Source organism: Carcharhinus amblyrhynchos, unplaced genomic scaffold (genome assembly GCF_965287045.1).
Source record: "Carcharhinus amblyrhynchos unplaced genomic scaffold, sCarAmb.v2.hapA scaffold_464, whole genome shotgun sequence".
Classification (NCBI taxonomy): domain Eukaryota; kingdom Metazoa; phylum Chordata; class Chondrichthyes; order Carcharhiniformes; family Carcharhinidae; genus Carcharhinus; species Carcharhinus amblyrhynchos.
In genome coordinates this window covers 37,038-58,766 of record NW_027650204.1, presented here as the reverse complement: position 1 = coordinate 58,766, position 21,729 = coordinate 37,038, and the positions used below count along the sequence as shown (strand labels likewise).

The following is a 21,729-nucleotide window of genomic DNA, read 5'->3' as shown; positions in this document are numbered from 1 at the left end:
GAGGAGAACGTGCAAACTCCGCACAAAATCATCTCTCTTAAAAAACCTCCCCAAGGCTGGAGAGTAGATAATTTGATTTATAATTATCTCATGTATTTACAGTGAAAAATATTGTTTCTTGCACACTATACAGTCAAAGCATACTGTTCATTGAGGAGAGTGCAGAATGTTGTGTCAGTCACGGAAGCGTAGATGATAGGAGCAGGAGGCCCTTCGAGCCTGCTCTCCCATTCATCGCCATCATGCCTGATCATCCAACTCAACAGCCTCATCCTGTTTTCTCCCCATAACCTTTGATCCCAGTCACCCCAAGTGCTACATCCAGCCGTTTCTGGAATACAGTCACAGCGAGGGTGTAGAGAAAGACTAACTTCATGCGAGGTCGGTCCATTCAAAAGTCTGACGGCAGCAGGGAAGAAGCTGTTCTTGAGTCGGTCGGTACGGGACCTCAGACTTTTGTATCTTTTACCTGAAGGAAGAAGGTGGAAGTGAGAATGTCCAGGGTGCGTGGGATCCTTAATTATACCGGCTGCTTTTCCCCGAGGCAGCGGGAAGTGTAGACAGAGTCAATGGATGGGAGGCTGGTTTGTGTGATGGATTGGGCTACATTCCTTGCAGTCTTGGGTAGAGCAGGAGCCCAGACCAAGCTGTGATACAACCAGAAAGAATGCTTTCTATGGGGCATCTGTAAAAGTTGGTGAGAGTTGTAGCTGACATGCCAAATTTCCTTAGTCTCCTGAGAAAGTAGAGGCGTTGGTGGGGCTTTCTTAACTATAGTGTTGGCATGGGGGGAACCAGGACAGGTTATTGGTGATCTGGACACCTAAAAACTTGAAGCTCTCGACCCTTTCTACTCCATCCCCGTTGATGTAGACAGGGGCGTGTTCCCCTTTACACTTCCTGAAGTCGATGACAATCTCCTTTGTTTTGTTGACATTGAGGGAGGGATTATTGTTGCCGCACCCATTCACCAGATTCTCTATCTCATTCCTGTACTCTGTCTCATTGTTTGAGATCTGACCCACTACGGTGGTGTCATCAGCAAACTGGAAAATGGAGTTGGAGGGAATTTGGCTGCACAGTGATAGGTGTAAAAGGGGTATAGTGAGGGGGCTGAGAACACAGCCTTGTGGGGCACTGGTGTTGAGGATGATTGTGGAGGTGTTGTTGCCGATCCTTACTGATTGTGGTCTGTGGGTCAGGATCCAGTTGCAGAGGGAGGAACCGAGCCCCAGGCCACAGAGTTTGAAGATGAGATTTGTATGTTGTAGGTACACCCACAGTGCTGTTAGGGAGGGAGTGCCGTGATTTTGACCCCTGAAACAGTGAAGGAACGGCCAATATATTTCCAAGTCGGGACGGTGAGTGACTCGGAGGGGAACCTCCAGGTGGGGGGTGTCCCCAGGTATCTGCTGCCCTTGTCCTTCTAGATGGTAGAGGTGGTGGGTTTGGAAGGTGCTGCCTAAGGAGCCTTGGTGAGTTGCTGCAGTGCATCTTGTAGATGGTACACACGGCTGTCACTGTGCGTCGGGGGTGGAGGGAGTGAATGTTTGTGGTTAGCGAGAGGGTAGTGTATCTTTAAGAGATTTTTTTTATATCATGATCTCTGCAGCTCTCACAGTCAGTATTTCTCAGCTCACAGCCTCAGTTGATGCCATTTTGTTAGCAGACTGACTGTGATGAGTCCTTTTATTTCTCCTTCGGGGTTGTTTGTGTTTACTCTGGGATTAGTTTTACGATCCTGCACTGTTAGGAGGATGGTCATTTTTTCTGTTCATGTTTTGTTCCCCAGTGTGTTTAAGGTTTCAGTTTCAGTTCTGAACTGCAATTAGGTTTTAACAGCGAGAGCAAGCTGGACAGAAGCCCCTCTCTCCCTGTTTTATTTGGAAATTCCGCTGGTGATCTTCAGGCAAGGTTTTACCTTCCTGAATGAAAGAATCTGGTGTCAGCAGTTTCCCTCAAGTCCCTGACAATTTAGGAAGCTGCCTGGTCTTCAAACCGTTCTGAGTCCCAAGAGCTTTTGACTGCAGAATTAAACTAACGGCCTAAATCCCAGTCTCACGTGAGCATTAGTCTCTGCTGTGTTAAACCTGTTTAAAGGGTTGTTTATAGAGGTTGGTTTGATTGGGACAGCCTCATTAAGAGTTTTACATTATTGTGGTTATTTTGTTTGAGATTGTTGGAAATTCGTGCTAATTCACTTAACACTGCATGTTAACTATATTCTTAAATAAACTTTTTGATAAAAGTTCCCTAGTGGCTCATTTGAATCATACCTGAAGTGAAACATCTCATGCTTATCTGGTGTTTAGCTCTGCAGCCTCACAGCGCCGGGGACCACTCGGATCACGGTCTGTGTGGAGTTTGCATGCTGTCCCTGTGTCTGCGTGGGTTTCCTCCGAATGTTCCAGTTTCCTCCCACAGTCCAAAGATATGCGGGTTGGGTGCGTTGGCCAGGATAAATTACCCCTTAGTATCAGAAGGACGAGTTAGGGTAAATGCATGGGGCTGTGGGGATAGGGCCTGGGTAGGATTGTGTTTGGTACAGGCTGGACAGGCGAATGGCCTCCTTCTGCACTTTGGGGGTTCTATGATTTTAGTTGCAGGACTCTTGATTCAGGTGGGTTCCATACAACACATTGGAGATTCTAACCTGAACCATAACGATCGGGCGCCGATCGAGCGGGGCTGCTTTGTCCTGAGCTTCTTGAGTGTTGTTGGAGCTGTACCCATCCAGGCCAGTGGGGAGTATTCCATCACACACCTGACTTGTGCCTTGTAGACGATGGACAGGCTTTGGGGAATCAGGAGGTGAGTTACTCCCCGCAGAATTCCCAGCCTCTGGCCTGTTTTGGTAGCCTGTTTATATAACTAGTCAAAATTCAAAGTGAAGTTTATTTATTAGCACCACAAGGCTTCCATTCACACTGCAATGAAGTTCTTGTGAAAATCCCCTAGTTGTCACACTCTGGTGGCAGTTCAGGTTCACCGAGGGAGAATTTAGGTGGCCAATCCACCTAACCTACACATCTTTGGACTGTGGGAGGAAACTGGAGCACCCAGAGGAAACCCACACAGACATGGGAGAAAATGCAAACTCCACACAGTGACCCAAGCCGGGAATCGAACCAGGGTCCCTGGCGCTGTGAGGCAGCAGCGCTAACCACTGTGCCAGCCTTCAACAATGGGATGTAGATCGAGTGGGACTGCTTTGTCCTGGATGGTGTCAAGCTTCTCGAGTGTTGTTGGAGCTGCACCCATCCAGGCAAGTGGGGAGTATTCCATCACACTCCTGACTTGTGTCCTTGTAGATGGTGGACAGGCTTTGGTGGGGGTGAGGGGTAGTTGGGTGGTGAGTTACTCACCGCAGGATTCCCAGCCTCTGAGAAAATGCTGGAAAATCTCAGCAGGTCTGGAAGTACCTGTAAGGAGAGTTTTGACAAAGGGTCGTTTGGACTCAAAACGTCAGCTTTTTTCTCTCCTTAATGATGCTGCCAGGCCTGCTGAGATTTTCCAGCATTCTCTCTTTCAATTTGATTTTTTTCCCAGTCTCTGACCTGTTCTGGTAGCCAGTTTATATAACTGATCAAAACTCAGCCAGGAATTTGGTCTGAATTAAGACTTTTGCCATAGGTGTGAGGTGTTTTACTGCGGTAATGTTACTATATAAATCTGACGTCTTGTCTTTGCAAAGTACCTTCAGGTCTCTAGCTTCTCAGTTTAGAAGGATCAGTGTTTGTATCTTCTTCAGGGGGTCCCTCTCTCTCTCTTCGCAGAGATTAATTAAACACTGGCATCGCAGCGGGGCACCTTTGAACAACTCAACATCTTTATTAAGGAAACCATTTCTTAAATAAAAAAAGTGCATAGAAAATAACGGGTTTTAGAAATATCTATACAGATATGTACAACTTTTTCTTTTTACACAAAGTTATCCTGCAAAGGTTTTCCAAACTCACTGCTCCCCACCGTTTAAAAAAAAACAGAAAAGAAATGATAGAACGCAACTGGGCGAGGAAGTGTCCTTCAGAGAACGCCAAATGGTCTCCACCCTGTGGTCGGGGAGAGGCGAGTGGGGGGGGGTTGGAGAGAGATATATGATATGATTGGAGTTTGTGGGTTGAGGTTGGGGGGGGCGGAGAATCGGGAGGGTGAGACTGGCACAGACACACACGCACGCACAGACACATCGTCACCTGGATGCTGATACAGTGCTGGGCGAGAGAGAGAGAAGGGTTGTGAGGTACCACTGGTTGTGTGGCGAACAGGGCCTCAGATTCACGGGGACTTAGTGTTTTCTGTTTGAAAAGTAGCTTTCGAACCTCGTGCAGCACCGGGCCCACCCTGGCATTTGTGAACAACTGTACCCGCCCCCCCAGATAATTATAACACGGGGATGGAAGGGGCTGGACTGGTACGCGCAGACATACACACACACATCATACAAACGTGTGCACATACATCCACATGCGTGCACACACAGGCACCCACACATAAACATGGGCACACAACAAATGCACACACGCATACCACCCCACCCTTTTCCAGTTCCCGCACTGATCCAGTCTTGGGTGGATATTATGGGATACCCCCCCCACCCCCAAGTTTGCAATCCCAGGGAGTGACACTCATTCACCCCTGGTCCCAGAGGAGTTCCTTCCACCCCACCACCACCCCCCCCCCCATCGTCCCTTCCACAAAGGGACTGATGTTGTATACGGGAGGGGTGTGGGGGGTGGGGAGGGGAGTGTTTGCGAAGGGCTGGTGCGATTCGTGAAGGAGGAATGGGGGGGACTGGGGGGAATGTAGGAATTTCCAGGGCTGCACTGTGACAGTGCACAGAGCGGGGAGGGTGAGGGGGACAGGCAGAGGGAAGGGGGAGGGTGAGGGGGACAGGCAGAGGGAAGGGGGAGGGGGACAGGCAGAGGGAAGGGGGGTACAGGAAGGGGAGCTGGGGGGGGGACAGGGAGGGGGATACAGGGAGAGGGAGAGGGAGGTGGAAGAGGGGGGAAGGATTCTTTCAGTAGAATGAGTGGAGTGCAGTGAGTGGGGGGGAGGGGGTCTCAGGGGTGTCTGAGTTATGGGGGCGGGGGGGGGGTGGGGAGTGTGTACATCTGGGCAGGGATTCGTTTGTGTGGGGGTGGTGTCGGGGGATCTCCTGACATGAAGGGCTGGATTGTGATGGGGGGAGTTTAGACCACCCTCAGCAGAATGGGCCCTGCCTCAGAAGGACAGGGATGGGGTGGGGGGGGGGGGGGGGAGGAGGGGGTCACTGGGCATCGCCCTCACCTCAGCAAGCAGGGACTCGTGGTTAAATCACAAGGCAGGACACGTGGGGGACCCCCCCACCACCCTGCTCCAGGGAGGAGGAGACCCCACCCAGAGAGGAGACAGCTATCATTCCTGGCCTGCTGTCCACCCCCCCCACCCACTCCCGCTCCCCGTGGGATTGAACCTCAGTACCAGCGAGGGTCTGTAATGCCCTGAGGAACTCCGAACCCACCCTCTGTCAGGACGGAGGTGTGGGTCTGAGTGCTAAACCTGACAGGATCCCAGAGTACAATTCCCTCCCAGAAAAGGATGGGGGGAGGGAGGGGAGGGAGGGGAAGGTGGGGAGAGAGGGGGAGGTGGGGTGGGGTGGGGAGGGGAGGTGAGGGTGGCTCTGGGGCAATGGCAGTGGCATGGGTGGAATTATTTCCTGAATCTGCAAGGGGTTAAAAGTTGGGGGATTCTGTTGGGGTGGTTGGGGGGGGCGGGGAGAGAACAGCAGCATCCACTCCCCCATTGTCGAGCTTCACGAGGGGGTGTTGGTGGTATTGGGGGGCGGAGGGGGGGGCTCACTTGCTAATAGTTAACCCTCAAAGTCCACTCCAGGCCCCGCCCTGCACTTGCTCGCTCTCTGTCCCAGATAGCCCAGCACCTTGAGAATCAGTCCCTCTCTCTCTCTCTATCCTGGGAGAGTACAGCACTGCGAGGGATCAGTCTCTCTCTCTCTCTCTCTCCCAGGAGAGCGCAGCACTGCGAGGGATCAGTCTCTCTCTCTCTCCCAGGAGAGCGCAGCACTGCGAGGGATCAGTCTCTCTCTCTCTCCCAGGAGAGCGCAGCACTGCGAGGGATCAGTCTCTCTCTCTCTCCCAGGAGAGCGCAGCACTGTGAGGGATCAGTCTCTCTCTCTCTCCCAGGAGAGCGCAGCACTGTGAGGGATCAGTCTCTCTCTCTCTCCCAGGAGAGCGCAGCACTGTGAGGGATCAGTCTCTCTCTCTCTCCCAGGAGAGCGCAGCACTGTGAGGGATCAGTCTCTCTCTCTCTCGCAGTTCAGTTCAGGAATCTGCGGCATTTCTTTGCACCACAGTTGCAGGGGAGCTTGTTACTGGCATCCTCGATAGGGAACTTGTAATCATAGGTCAGCTCCTCACCACGGTAGATCTTCCGCATGGCGAAGATCACAATGTGTTTCTGTCCCTCCACGTTGATGACTCGGGAGTAGCAGTTAGGCTCACAGGAGTGGTTGATGAACCGAGCAGCATTCCCGTGCATTGTGGCATCAACGACCTCAAAATCATCAATCCGGAACATGTAACAACCAATCCCCTATAGAGAGAGAGAGAGAGAGATGGAGACAGCAAAGTCGGTGGTGAGTGATAGTAATCTCAGCGTTCAATCAAAGCAGAACTGTGGGGTGCTCAGCAGAATGGGGCCGCCTCCTGTCCCTGTGTAACAGGCTCAAGGGGCTGAATGGCCTCCTCCTGTCCCTGTGTAACAGGCTCGAGAGGCTCCGTGTGTGGGTCTAACTGAGGGATATGGAGACCGGAACTGTGCACAGTGCTCCAAGTGTGGGTCTAACCGAGGGATATGGAGACCGGAACTGTGCACAGTGCTCCGAGTGTGGGTCTAACCGAGGGATATGGAGACCGGAACTGTGCACGGTGCTCCGAGTGTGGGTCTAACCGAGGGATACGGAGACCGGAACTGTGCACAGTGCTCCGAGTGTGGGTCTAACCGAGGGATACGGAGACTAGAACTGTGCACAGTGCTCCGAGTGTGGGTCTAACCGAGGGATACGGAGACCGGAACTGTGCACAGTGCCCCGAGTGTGGGTCTAACCGAGGGATATGGAGACCGGAACTGTGCACAGTGCTCCGAGTGTGGGTCTAACCGAGAGATATGGAGGCCGGAACTGTGCACAGTGCTCCGAGTGTGGGTCTAACCGAGAGATATGGAGGCCGGAACTGTGCACAGTGCTCCGAGTGTGGGTCTAACCGAGAGATATGGAGACCGGAACTGTGCACAGTGCCCCGAGTGTGGGTCTAACCGAGGGATATGGAGACCGGAACTGTGCACAGTGCTCCCAGTGTGTGTCTAACCGAGGGATATGGAGACCGGAACTGTGCACAGTGCTCCGAGTGTGGGTCTAACCGAGGGATACGGAGACCGGAACTGTGCACAGTGCTCCGAGTGTGGGTCTAACCGAGGGATACGGAGACCGGAACTGTGCACAGTGCTCCGAGTGTGGGTCTAACCGAGGGATATGGAGACCGGAACTGTGCACAGTGCTCCGAGTGTGGGTCTAACCGTGGGATATGGAGACTGGAACTGTGCACAGTGCTCCGAGTGTGGGTCTAACAGAGGGATACGGAGACTAGAACTGTGCACAGTGCTCCGAGCGTGGGTCTAACCGAGGGATATGGAGAGTGGAACTGTGCACAGTGCTCCGAGTGTGGGTCTAACCGAGAGATATGGAGACCGGAACTGTGCACAGTGCCCCGAGTGTGGGTCTAACCGAGGGATATGGAGACCGGAACTGTGCACAGTGCTCCCAGTGTGTGTCTAACCGAGGGATATGGAGACCGGAACTGTGCACAGTGCTCCGAGTGTGGGTCTAACCGAGGGATACGGAGACCGGAACTGTGCACAGTGCTCCGAGTGTGGGTCTAACCGAGGGATACGGAGACTAGAACTGTGCACAGTGCTCCGAGTGTGGGTCTAACCGAGGGATACGGAGACCGGAACTGTGCACAGTGCTCCGAGTGTGGGTCTAACATTAACAGAACCCTTCCTGTTTTGATACACATAATGAACAAATGGCCCAGAAACGGACAATGGTCGGGGAGTCACCATCGGTGAGCAGGGAGACACTCACCTTACTATCATAATACTTTTCCCGCTTGTCGGTTAAGACAGATCGAATGACTATTCCGGAATATTCTATCACCATCTCCCCGGCGTCAATGTTCCTTTTACAAAAGAGCCCACGGCCATGAATAGCAGACCTGTGGAACCAGGAGAGACGCATCAGTCAGAGTGAGGGAGAGGGAGCGAGGGGGGTGGGTTAGGGGACGGGGGAGAGGGAGCGAGGGGGGTGGGTTAGGGGACAGGGGAGAGGGAGCGAGGGGGGTGGGATAGGTGACGGGGGAGAGGGAGCGAGGGGGGTGGGATAGGGGACGGGGGAAAAGGGGGAATGGGGACGGGGACGGAGATGGAGGGTTATGAGGTGGGGGGGAGAGGGGAAGAGGAGGGGCAGAGGGTGGGGTGAGAGGGTGGGGTGAGAGGGGAGAAGGGGGAAGGGGGGGCAGGGGGAGGGGATAGGGTTTGAAAGTTAAAGTCCTGTCTGAACCACATTCTCACTGAGTTGCAGCCTCTCATCGACAAAGCTCTCTGCAAATCACAGATTTTTCAGCACAGAACAGGCCATTCGGCCCCTCTGCTCCATGCTGACATTTCTGCTCCTCACCGACCTCCCTCCCACCCCACCCCCCATTTCCATCTATTCCTTACTCCCTCATGTGTTTATCCAGCCTCCCCTGAAACACATCAATGCCATTCACGTCCCCCACTCCCTGCAGGAGTGAGTCCCACATTCTCCCCACTCCCCGTGGGAGCGAGTCCCACATTCTCCCCACTCCCCGTGGGAGTGAGTCCCACATTCTCCCCACTCCCCCCGTGGGAGTGAGTCCCACATTCTCCCCACTCCCCGTGGGAGTGAGTCCCACATTCTCCCCCACTCCCCGTGGGAGCGAGTCCCACATTCTCCCCACTCCCCGTGGGAGCGAGTCCCACATTCTCCCCACTCCCCGTGGGAGCGAGTCCCACATTCTCCCCACTCCCCGTGGGAGCAAGTCCCACATTCTCCCCACTCCCCGTGGGAGCGAGTCCCACATTCTCCCCACTCCCCGTGGGAGCGAGTCCCACATTCTCCCCCACTCCCCGTGGGAGCGAGTCCCACATTCTCCCCCACTCCCCGTGGGAGCGAGTCCCACATTCTCCCCCACTCCCCGTGGGAGCGAGTCCCACATTCTCCCCCACTCCCCGTGGGAGCGAGTCCCACATTCTCCCCCACTCCCCGTGGGAGCGAGTCCCACATTCTCCCCCACTCCCCGTGGGAGCGAGTCCCACATTCTCCCCACTCCCCGTGGGAGCGAGTCCCACATTCTCCCCACTCCCCGTGGGAGCGAGTCCCACATTCTCCCCCACTCCCTGCAGGAGCGAATCCCACCTATAAACTCCGACTGCCTCTTTTGAAGTCTTCTTCAGGTGTCGGAACCTCATGGCCATGGGTAAGTCCATACTGGTCGCTCGCCTGTTGAGGGTGGACAGTAAACACGCTGGGATCAATGTTCTGCATTAACCTCCACTCTCCCCATGTATCCCTGTCCATCCCTGCACCCTCCCTCACCCCCTCCCACACTCTGCACCATCTCTGCTCCTGCCTTAAGGGGCCCCCAGATTCCGCACTGCCAACACTTGGAGCTCTTCCCTGCAGTTGGTCAGCTGCCCAGTAACTCGCCCTCTGGACATGACTATTCTGACCCATTCCGGAAACTTCTCTCACTTTCCACCCTGCATAAACAACACCTAATCGGAAACTCGACCCTCCCTGCACCATCCCCACCCCCCTCAATGTCCTAACTCGACCATAACCCGTCACCTTCCTCGTTTTCCTTTAATTTGGTTGGAATGTGAGTGCCACTGGGACAGATCCCGCAGTTACTGCCCATCCCGAGTTCTCCCAGCACTGAGTGTCTCGCTCAGCCGCTTCACAGGCAGCTGAGAGTGACCCACATTGCTGTGGCTCCAGAGTCACATGTAGGTCAGGCCAGGTAAGGACGGCAGATTTCCTTCCCAAAAGGACGTCAGTGAACCAGATGGGTTTTCCCGACAATCGATGATAGTTCCCTGACACGACATGTATAATCCCAGATTTTATCAAATGAATTTAAATTCCTCCAGATCCACCGTGATGGTAGGGTTCAAACTCGTGTCTCCCACCAGAGCATTAGCCTGGGCTCCTGGATTCCTACCCCTACGTCGATATGTGGCACAACCTCACAGCATCAGGGACCCGGGTTTGATTCCCGGCTTGGGTCACCGTCTGTGTGGAGTTTGCACGTTCTCCCCATGTCTGCGTGGGTTTCCTCCGGACGCTCCGGTTTCCTCCCACAGTCTGAAAGACGTGCAGGTTAGGTGGATTGGCCCTGCTAAATTGCTCCTTGGTGTCCCAGGATGTGTGGGTTAGGGGGGTTGGCCATGCTAAATTGGATGGATTGACGGTGCTCCCTCAGTACTGAGCTCCAGTACAGCAGCACTGATCTGATTGAATGGGGGAGCAGACTGGCTGAGCCCTGGGTCCATCACTCTTGCTCTCGAGTACCTGGCAGATTTTAGATGCACCTCATCTTCCTCCTCATCCACAAACCCGTATTCCGGAAGCTTCCGGTGCCGTGACGCAAGGAAATTGAACATATCAAACGTTGATTTCCTGTGTGATAGAAAACAGAGAGTGAGACCCCCGTCCCGTCACCGTGTGTGGGGGAATCACAGACCCCCCCGTCCCATCACCGTGTGGGGGGAATCACAGACCCCCCCCGTCCCGTCACCGTGTGGGGGGAATCACAGACCCCCCCCGTCCCGTCACCGTGTGGGGGAATCACAGACCCCCCCCGTCCCGTCACCGTGTGGGGGAATCACAGACCCCCCCCGTCCCATCACCGTGTGGGGGAATCACAGACCCCCCCCGTCCCATCACCGTGTGGGGGAATCACAGACCCCCCCCGTCCCATCACCGTGTGGGGGAATCACAGACCCCCCCCGTCCCATCACCGTGTGGGGGAATCACAGACCCCCCCGTCCCGTCACCGTGTGGGGGGGAATCACAGACCCCCCCCGTCCCGTCACCGTGTGGGGGAATCACAGACCCCCCCGTCCCATCACCGTGTGGGGGAATCACAGACCCCCCCCGTCCCGTCACCGTGTGGGGGAATCACAGACCCCCCGTCCCATCACCGTGTGGGGGAATCACAGACCCCCCGTCCCGTCACCATGTGGGGGAATCACAGACCCCCCCCCCGTCACTGTGTGGGGGAATCACAGACCCCCCCCCGTCCCGTCACCGTGTGGGGGGATCACAGACCCCCCCCCCCGTCCCGTCACCGTGTGGGGGGAATCACAGACCCCCCGTCCCGTCACCGTGTGGGGGAATCACAGACCCCCCCCGTCCCATCACCGTGTGGGGGAATCACAGACCCCCCCCGTCCCGTCACCGTGTGGGGGAATCACAGACCCCCCGTCCCATCACCGTGTGGGGGAATCACAGACCCCCCGTCCCGTCACCGTGTGGGGGAATCACAGACCCCCCGTCCCATCACCGTGTGGGGGAATCACAGACCCCCCCCGTCCCATCACCGTGTGGGGGAATCACAGACCCCCCGTCCCATCACCGTGTGGGGGAATCACAGACCCCCCCCCGTCCCATCACCGTGTGGGGGAATCACAGACCCCCCCCGTCCCATCACCGTGTGGGGGAATCACAGACCCCCCGTCCCATCACCGTGTGGGGGAATCACAGACCCCCCCCCGTCCCATCACCGTGTGGGGGAATCACAGACCCCCCGTCCCATCACCGTGTGGGGGAATCACAGACCCCCCCCCCGTCCCGTCACCGTGTGGGGGGAATCACAGACCCCCCCCCCCCCCCGTCCCGTCACCGTGTGGGGGAATCACAGACCCCCCGTCCCGTCACCGTGTGGGGGAATCACAGACCCCCCGTCCCGTCACCGTGTGGGGGAATCACAGACCCCCCGTCCCGTCACCGTGTGGGGGAATCACAGACCCCCCCCCCCCCCGTCCCGTCACCGTGTGGGGGAATGACAGTCACAGGAACGTAGATTTATCCTTACCTGCTGCCGACTTCAGCCCTGACACAGCCGTGTGGGTTAATGGGGAGTTCGTCCACCTCTGCATGTTTGTGAAAGCGAAACTTATACTTCCTGCAGTTCCTGGCTCCAGCAAGCTGCTCGACCAGGAAGAGAACGGCATCGTGTGTTAAACCGAGACAGCGGGGACCGCTCATACCTGTAGCACACACAACAGTGAGGGAGAGACAGACATGGTGAGTATCACGGAGCTGCACGCAGAGAGGATGAGGAGGGGAGGGGAGGGGAGGGCTCAGCGGGTGGGGGGAAGGAAATGTGATTGAGTGAGAGTGGATTTGCTTCTGGTGTCAGAGTGTGACAGAGCGAGGGGCAGCGTGATTACTCAGTGCGATTACTCACCTGCAAAGGAGATTTGTTTGAGACGGGCATTCGCTCTCGCTTCCAAAACCTTGTCCAACACCGCTTTCCAGGCCACTGCAAAGGGGCAGAGAGCAAGATGGGGGGACACAGAGGGAGGGAGAGAGAGAGAGAGAGGGAGAGAGTCAGGCAGAGGGACGGAGGGAGAGAGTCAGGCAGAGGGACGGAGGGAGAGAGTCAGGCAGAGGGACGGAGGGAGAGAGTCAGGCAGAGGGACGGAGGGAGAGAGTCAGGCAGAGGGACGGAGGGAGAGAGTCAGGCAGAGGGACGGAGGGAGAGAGTCAGGCAGAGGGACGGAGGGAGAGAGTCAGGCAGAGGGACGGAGGGAGAGAGTCAGGCAGAGGGACGGAGGGAGAGAGTCAGGCAGAGGGACGGAGGGAGAGAGTCAGGCAGAGGGACGGAGGGAGAGAGTCAGGCAGAGGGACGGAGGGAGAGAGTCAGGCAGAGGGACGGAGGGAGAGTCAGGCAGAGGGACGGAGGGAGAGTCAGGCAGAGGGACGGAGGGAGAGTCAGGCAGAGGGACGGAGGGAGAGTCAGGCAGAGGGACGGAGGGAGAGTCAGGCAGAGGGACGGAGGGAGAGTCAGGCAGAGGGACGGAGGGAGAGTCAGGCAGAGGGACGGAGGGAGAGTCAGGCAGAGGGACGGAGGGAGAGTCAGGCAGAGGGACGGAGGGAGAGTCAGGCAGAGGGACGGAGGGAGAGTCAGGCAGAGGGACGGAGGGAGAGTCAGGCAGAGGGACGGAGGGAGAGTCAGGCAGAGGGACGGAGGCACACACACAAAACGGTGAAAAGGCAGAGAGAAAGATGAGGGACACAGGTGGGGAAGGAGAAAATAGCCTTTAGTTAAAGTGCGGTCACCAGGTTCTATGTTGTGGTATTAACTGTGAGTGCCACCCAGTCAATGCTCCCAACAACCCCCAGGAGAATATCCCCAGACATTCCGACAGCCACTGAAACACTTACCCACAAACTGCTGCATTGACCTATGTACCCTGGTCACCCTCCCAAGCCCCTGGCTCCCCACCAACCTCCGATCCCCCCACCCCACTCCCTCCAACTCAATCACCGACCTCCTCCCTCACCCCCTACCCCACTGGCTCAATCTCCCAACGTCCTTCCCCATCCTCCCGCCTGACCCCCGCCTCACCATCGATGCTGTCTGCACAAATACTGAAGCCATCGTTGCTCGTAATCTCAAAGCGCAAGTGGGGTCCGTTCTTCTTCACCGCCTCTGTCCCCCGCCAGTTCTCCTTGTCTTTCTCGTCCAGTTCCTCCTCCTCATCTTCCTCATCGTCATCGTCGTCGTCCTCCTCCTCCTCCTCCTCTTCCTCCTCCTCCTCCTCATGAGGGGTGGAATCCATCGACTCATCCTCGGAGCTCAGCTCAGCTGTGCACAGGAAGTGGGGGGGGGGGCGGAGGGGGGAGTAACACGGAGAGAGAAGAGAGCAGTTCAGAAACAGAGCCAATACCACCCCCAGCCCCAGACACTTCCCTGAGAATTGGCGGGGGGGAGAATAGGGTCAGCCCGTCAACATCCCACTGCCCCTCAAAACTGCTGTGTATACACCCCCACCCCCCCAACGCCCATCAGGCAAATACTGGGTCAAAAGCTCAGTCAAACAAGTCAGACTTACAGAACGTCTTAAATAGGGATGGAGAGAGAAAGAGAGAGAGAGATTTTTGGGGTCGGATAGAGATTGTGCTCGAGATACAGAGCAAGAGAGAGACAGAGCGAGAGAGAGAGACAGGTGGACAGGTTTAGGGAGGGAATTCCAGAGCTGAGGGCCCCCCAGGTAGCTGAAGGCACGGGCACTAATGGCGGAGTGACGGGAATCGGGGGATACTCAAGCGGCCGGAATTGGAGGAGCATAGAGATCTCAGAGGGGTGTAGGGGCTGGAGGAGGTTACAGAGATAGGGAGGGGGTGTAGGGGGTGGAGGAGGTTACAGAGATAGGGAGGGGGTGTAGGGGCTGGAGGAGGTTACAGAGATAGGGAGGGGGTGTAGGGGCTGGAGGAGGTTACAGAGATAGGGAGGGGTGTAGGGGCTGGAGGAGGTTACAGAGATAGGGAGGGGGTGTAGGGGCTGGAGGAGGTTACAGAGATAGGGAGGGGGGTGTAGGGGGCTGGAGGAGGTTACAGAGATAGGGAGGGGGTGTAGGGACTGGAGGAGGTTACAGAGATAGGGAGGGGGTGTAGGGGCTGGAGGGGGTTACAGAGATAGGGAGGGGGAAAATAAGGATGTGAATCAGTCCGAGCTGCCCCTCTCCATTGCGCCTGCTTTATTAAATCTTACTTCCCAAGAATCCAGCTCATTTCCCTTCGACACAATCATTCCCCCGAGTGAACCCCACACGCCCCCACTCCCCCCACCCCCACTACCTGAACATTGCTTCCAGTCCCGGGCAGCTCGGCGCTCACTCTGACGGAGGGTGGAATCTCGCAACGAGATGCCAATCACACGCGATGACGGGTTATCAATCTGTTCCGACCTGGATCGAGGAGGGAGAATATTCAGGAATCAGCAGGCACCTAACATTGATATTCCTGCATTCAAACAGCATTTACTGAGTGCTGTCAGAGGGTCAGTGCTGAGGGAGTGCCGCACTGTCAGAGGGTCAGTGCTGAGGGAGTGCCGCACTGTCAGAGGGTCAGTGCTGAGGGAGTGCCGCACTGTCAGAGGGTCAGTGCTGAGGGAGTGCCGCACTGTCAGAGGGTCAGTGCTGAGGGAGTGTCGCACTGTCAGAGGGTCAGTGCTGAGGGAGTGTCGCACTGTCAGAGGGTCAGTGCTGAGGGAGTGTCGCACTGTCAGAGGGTCAGTGCTGAGGGAGTGCCGCACTGTCAGAGGGTCAGTGCTGAGGGAGTGCCGCACTGTCAGAGGGTCAGTGCTGAGGGAGTGCCGCACTGTCAGAGGGTCAGTGCTGAGGGAGTGTCGCACTGTGAGAGGGTCAGTGCTGAGGGAGTGCCGCACTGTCAGAGGGTCAGTGCTGAGGGAGTGTCGCACTGTCAGAGGGTCAGTGCTGAGGGAGTGTCGCACTGTCAGAGGGTCAGTGCTGAGGGAGTGTCGCACTGTCAGAGGGTCAGTGCTGAGGGAGTGTCGCACTGTCAGAGGGTCAGTGCTGAGGGAGTGTCGCACTGTCAGAGGGTCAGTGCTGAGAGAGTGTCGCACTGTCAGAGGGTCAGTGCTGAGGGAGTGTCGCACTGTCAGAGGGTCAGTGCTGAGGGAGTGTCGCACTGTCAGAGGGTCAGTGCTGAAGGAGTGTCGCACTGTCAGAGGGTCAGTGCTGAGGGAGTGTCGCACTGTCAGAGGGTCAGTGCTGAGGGAGCGCTGCACTGTCAGAGGGTCAGTGCTGAGGGAGTGCCGCACTGTCAGAGGGTCAGTGCTGAGGGAGTGCCACACTGTCAGAGGGTCAGTGCTGAGGGACCCTCACCACACTCAGCGCGCGTTCGGGTACACAGAGAGAATTTAGCACGGCCAATGCACCCTAACCAGCATGGCACGTCTTTCCGACTCTGGGAGGAAACTGAAGCACCCGGAGGAAACCCACGCAGATATGGGGAGAATGTACAGGCTCCACACAGCCAGTGACCCAAGCCGGGAATCGAACCTGGGTCCCTGCTGCTGTGAGGCAGCAGTGCTAACCCACTGTGCCACCGTGCCCCCGGGAATCGAACCTGGGTCCCTGGCGCTGTGAGACAGCAGTGCTAACCCACTGTGTCACCATGCCCCCGGGAATCGAACCCGGGTCCCTGGCGCTGTGAGGCAGCAGTGCTAACCCACTGTGTCACTGTGCCCCCGGGAATCAAACCCGGGTCCCTGGCACTGTGAGGCAGCAGTGCTAACCCACTGTGCCGTCCCAGCACTACCAAACATAATGACAGTAGCCAATGCCTATAGTGCATATAGTGTTGGGACAGACAGGATGCTGGACCATCGGACCCACGGCCTAAAACTTTACCCCACTGACAGAGGAAGATGTAAGTTACAAAATGAAAGAGTGAGATACGCACTTGGTGTTTTCAGAGTTGAGATGTTCCATCTGATCCAGGTCGACACTGGCTTTGATAGTTGGTGTTTTAATCCGAACTCTACCGTTCCTGTCACAGGAGGGACTGGTTAACGCAGGTGAACATGTTCAAGGCATCACTATCCTCCCCCCGCTCCCACCACCCCGTTCACTGTCATTCCCTGCCTCCCCACAGCCATCCTGATTCTCCCCAGGGGGGAGGGGGCACACCACACAGCAGAATCCAGAGACCACTGGAGATTGACCAGGTGTGCACAAGGGGGCTCCAGTTCACACAGAGAGACGGGGAGAAGCTGGGATGGTTCCCCTCGGAGCAGAGAAGGCTCAGGGGGAGATTGAATCGAGGTGTTCAGAATCACGAGGGGGAGGGAGGGGGGGTTTGGATGGAGTGAATGAGGAGAAAGTGTTTCCAGTGACAGGAGGCTCGGTAACCAGAGGGGACACAGATTGGAGAGAATCGGGAAAAGAACCAGAGAGGGCGGGGGGAGATGGGGAGAATTTTATTTTGGACACACAGCGAGTTGTTGTGATCTGGAAAACGCTGCCTGAAAGGGCGGTGGAAGCAGATTCAATAGGAACTTTCAAAAGGGGCAATTGGGGAAATACTGGAAGGGGGAAAATTTACAGGGAGAGAGAGAGCGGGGGCAAATTGGAGAGATCTTTCAAAGAGCTAGTACAGGAATGAAAGGCTGAATGGCCTCATCCTGTACCACAAGAGCTTGAGTGCAAATCAGTGAACTTTTCAAGAACACAGAATATCAGAAGAAAACTCTGCAATGTCACACCCACTCAGTGACGGTTACAGAAATAGCAAAGCCTGCAGCTCAGAGAGGGGCTGAATGGCCTCCCCAGCATGCCCCACCTCTGACAGAGCTTGGTCTCAATGGAGGCCATTTGGCCTGTATTCTCTGGAGTTTATCCCTGGGATGGGAGAGTGTCCCTGCCTTTTGTGGCTGAGGATGGCACAGTGGGTTAGCACTGTTGCCTTGCAGCGCCAGGGACCCGGGTTCGATTCCCAGCTTGGGTCACTGTCTGTGCAGAGTCTGCACATTCTCCCCGTGTCTGCGTGGGTTTCCTCCGGGTGCTCCGGTTTCCTCCTACACTCCAAAGATGTGTGGGTTAGGTTGATTGGCCATGCTAAATCACCTTCCAGTGTTGGGGGAACTAGGAGGGGTTATGGGGCTAGATCCTGGGTGGAATTGTGGTCAGTGTAGATTTGATGGGCCGAATGGCCTCCTTCTGCACTAAAGGATTTATTAATTCTATGATTCACCCAGCGAGCTCCTGATCCCCCAGACACTGTCTGACTCCCTGTCCAATTTAGTTACAGGATCCATCCACATCTGACAGGTTACACTCCCAACCCCAAGGACACCCGAACCAAAAACATTCCCCCCCCCCCACCTCGCAAATCCACCACCCAATATTCTGGCATCTCAGCCAGCTTGAATCCAAACCCAAATCGGAGTTACTGGCCCAGTCGCCAGGGAATGCCAGACTGATTCCTGGGACGGGGAGAGTGTCGTACGGGGAGAGATTGGGTCGGTCGGGCCTGTATTCACTGGAGTTTATCCCTGGGACGGGGAGAGTGTCGTACGGGGAGAGATTGGGTCGGTCGGGCCTGTATTCACTGGAGTTTATCCCTGGGACGGGGGGAGTGTCGTACGGGGAGAGATTGGGTCGGTCGGGCCTGTATTCACTGGAGTTTATCCCTGGGATGGGGGGAGTGTCATACGGGGAGAGATTGGGTCGATCGGGCCTGTATTCACTGGAGTTTATCCCTGGGATGGGGGAGTGTCGTACGGGGAGAGATTGGGTCGGTCGGGCCTGTATTCATTGGAGTTTATCCCTGGGATGGGGAGATACGAATGACTCTCTCCCTACAAGGGGCTGGAAACGGAGATGGCAAATGATTTCAGAAGGGACACTGGAGAGAGGGAATTAAACGCACGGAGTTAGGGGATTGGAGCCGCGTTGAGGGAAAGGGAACGGAATGTATCACTCAACATGGAGATAGGATGGGGTTGATGGGCCGAAGGTTGCTCCCTTGCCCCACTGACCCTGAATACAGTTCTAACCCCTGCCATTCCAGCTAAACTCGGCTGACCCAGCCCGAGTGAAACACAGCACGGTTGGTTACCCTAAGGACGTAGGCGGCTGGATCTTGGGAAGGTCCTCCAGCACCTTGCGCTCCGTCCCATACTGATCCACCCAGATGTGCGAGGTCTTCTGCTTCTTGACCTGGGCCCTGTCGGAGGTCAGGCTGGCGTGTTTGAGTCCGGAGGTCAGTGGATTGGGGCTGGGATCGGAAGGAGGGGCGGTGCCCTGCCAGTTGTTCCGTGGGCCCCCTGCCATGCTCGGAGTCTTGGCGTTGGCACTCCCCACCTTCTCGGCGTCGAGGGGCTTGGAGCTTGCCGACTGCTGGCTGCCGGTCTCCATCGCTGGCGTGGGCACTACCTGGACCTTCTGGGTGCCGGTCACCAGTCCTGGGGTGGCACCCTGCGATATCGGCACGATGCATGTCACCTGCGGCTCCCGGCGGGTGAACACCAGGTTGCCGACAGCCCCCCGGCAATCCTGGGCCAGTAGCTGGGCAGTACCCACGTTCAGGGGCCCCTGGTTGAGCAGCTGGCCGGTCGCCGCGGCCGCCGGCTGCACCGAGACCACGTTGAGGAGGGACGGTCCCAGGGCCAGCGAGGTGACCTCGGGCGGTGGTCTGAGGAGGGTCACGGGCCCTGGGGCACGCACCAGGACAGTGCCGTAGTTCTGCTGGGGGGGCGGCTGGTTGATGTACACCACCTCGGGCTTGGAGAGCTGGATGATGCCGGGCAGGCCCTGCTCGAGGGCCGGAGGTGCCCTCAGGGCCTCTGAGGGGAACTTGGGGGCCACCAACTTGAGCGGGGTCTTCTGAGCTGGCCTCTCTGGAACCGGTGCACTCTTGGCGGCAGTACCGGTGGGGGCTTTGCTGAGGCGGACGGGCAGCGGTGCCGGCGTGGGGCCCTGCCCGGGAGGCGAGTCGCTCTTGGCAAGGCTGTGCCCGGGGGCTGGAACCCCCTTTGCCCTCCCCGCCTCGGCCTGACCGTCCTGCACGCTCTTCAAGATCACCATATGCTGCCCGTGCTTGTTCACCAGAATCACGTTCTTCGGCGCGGGGTCCTGGGCCCCCCCGGGGCTCCACCTCTCCGCCCCCAGCTCCGCCGCCTCCCCAGCCAGGTTGGCGCACACCCTCTGGATCTGGGGGGGCTCCGGAAAGTGGGGGTCTCCCTCCGGAGGCCTGGGCGGCCTCTCCTTGGGGGGGTCCTGGACGGTGGGCGGCACCGGCTCCCCGCCATCAGTGACGGGTTCCCGTTCTGGGGACGTGACCCGACCCTCTGTGGCGGTGGGGGTGAAGGCGAGGGTCTTATCGGGGGTGGACAGGTGTTTGCTCTGCTGGGCCGGGGTCGGTGTCCCCCGGGGGTCATCTGCGGCTGCGGGCGGCTGGTCCACCTCCATCTCTTTGGCGTGGAGGGCACCCAGCTGTGAACCGGGGGGCAGGCTGACGGTGAACGTGGTCCTGGCCTCGGGCGGAGCGGGGAGCTGCAAAGCGGCCCCCTCCCCCAGGGGGGGGATGGCGGAGGAGTTCTTCAGCACAAAGTCCATGATCTCCGAGGGCAGGATGTTACCCAGTTCTTCCGCAGCGGCACCGCCGCCCTCGGGCTCCGGCCCCCCTTTGCCGGGGGAGGGGTCTCCGGCAGGGCCCCCGCTTCCCGCCGCCTCACCTTCTGCCTCCTTCTGCCCGCCGGTTCCCGGCTGGCCCCCGTCCTGGGCGGACTGGTGGCTGGGGGGCCGGTGGGCCGAATCGTCCACTCCGTCCAGCTGGTCGATGCGGGGGACCTCGCCATCCAGGCCGAAGCACTCGGAGGCCAGCTGGTCCATCACCTCCTCCGTCACCACCGTGCGGGCAAAGTTGTAATAGTTGTCCAGGTCATCGTCGGAGGTGTTGGCGCCGTCCTCGCCCTCGGCTGCGGACAGGAGCTCGACGGCCCCCGGGTACTTCCCCTTGCAGGGGGCGGCGCCCGGCTCCCTCTGGTCCCCCACGATGATCTGGGCCCCGTAGTGCAGCGTCTGGTCCTGGTAGGATTCAGTGAGGATGGCCTCGCCCGCCGGACCGCAGCCCAGCAAGTTGGGCGAGTTCAGCACCGACACGATATCGATATCGATGGAGTCGAAGGGGTGGTCGCCGTCGTCCAGGAGGGAGGGTTCCTCTCCCGCGTCCCCCCCACTGCCCCCCTCCGGGCTCTCCGCGGCAAAGCTGGGCGCCAGCAGCTGGGCGGCGCTGAGCGGGCAGGGGATGTCCAGCGGCTCCTTCCCCGCCGGCCTCCTGAGCGTCGCTGGCCGTCCACCCAACTCGGACGCCTCCATCCTCCGGATGCCAAACTGCCCGTAGGTTTCCACGATCTTGGGTTTCAGGGGGCTCTGCTGTTGCGCCGGTTGCCGGGGGGCAGCGATGAGTCCCGCGCCCATCTTCTTGGAGCCGTGAGATCTCCCAGTCTCCGTGTCTGCGCCGGCCCCTTCCTCCTCCTCCTCCTCCTCACCCCGGGGGGTGCGGCAGGTCAGGGCGTCCCTCTCCAGCCCGTTGCGCTGGACAGAACAGGGATCCGGGGACGGTGAGCTGGAAACTGGGATGGAGGTGGGCCGCGTGTCGCTGGGTCCTGTCAGTTTGCCGGCCAGGGTCCGGGTGGCTGAGCTGCGGGTGGTACAGGAGCTCTCTGACATCCCGCCCCGCCTGTCCAGCACCGCGCTCTGTGTCCCGTCCCTGAAGGAGGCGTTGACCAGCTGGTGGGACAGAGAGACGCCGTCCTTGGTCCTGAGGGAGTGCGAGGAGGCTGGAGGAGCCCGGGCTGTGGCCCCCACGGCCCTAGGAGGGGAGGTCACCTTGCCCCTGGGAGCCATATGGTGCGATATCAGACTGTGACGTCTGGGAACCACAGAGCGACGGTTGGGAGAGACAGCAGGGTCACTGACAGTCAGGATGTGATGAGACACAGAGGCTGGGCTCCCTGAAAAACACAAAGTACAAACAGTTCGATTAGAACAGGAACCTTCTCCGGATAAAGGTATTTCTCCTGAATTCCCCATTGGATCTATTAGTCACCATCA

The 21,729-nt window shown here is 57.7% G+C and overlaps 1 protein-coding gene across 1 annotated transcript in view; it reads right to left on the bottom strand.

The window, feature by feature from the left end:
• Nucleotides 1–5,756: 5,756 nt before the first annotated feature.
• The window catches only part of LOC145339438 (histone-lysine N-methyltransferase 2A-like), a gene marked incomplete at its 5' end in the record, with an annotated part of 52,876 nt that continues 36,903 nt past the window's right edge, over nucleotides 5,757–21,729 (bottom strand). Inside the window, 10 exons of the mRNA XM_080183907.1 lie at nucleotides 5,757–6,591; nucleotides 8,141–8,270; nucleotides 9,494–9,577; nucleotides 10,649–10,756; nucleotides 12,174–12,348; nucleotides 12,549–12,623; nucleotides 13,713–13,952; nucleotides 14,945–15,054; nucleotides 16,574–16,660; nucleotides 18,731–21,629. Of these exons, the coding sequence (XP_080040033.1) occupies nucleotides 6,316–6,591; nucleotides 8,141–8,270; nucleotides 9,494–9,577; nucleotides 10,649–10,756; nucleotides 12,174–12,348; nucleotides 12,549–12,623; nucleotides 13,713–13,952; nucleotides 14,945–15,054; nucleotides 16,574–16,660; nucleotides 18,731–21,629 (4,184 nt within the window). The remainder of the gene's footprint in view (nucleotides 6,592–8,140; nucleotides 8,271–9,493; nucleotides 9,578–10,648; nucleotides 10,757–12,173; nucleotides 12,349–12,548; nucleotides 12,624–13,712; nucleotides 13,953–14,944; nucleotides 15,055–16,573; nucleotides 16,661–18,730; nucleotides 21,630–21,729) is intronic.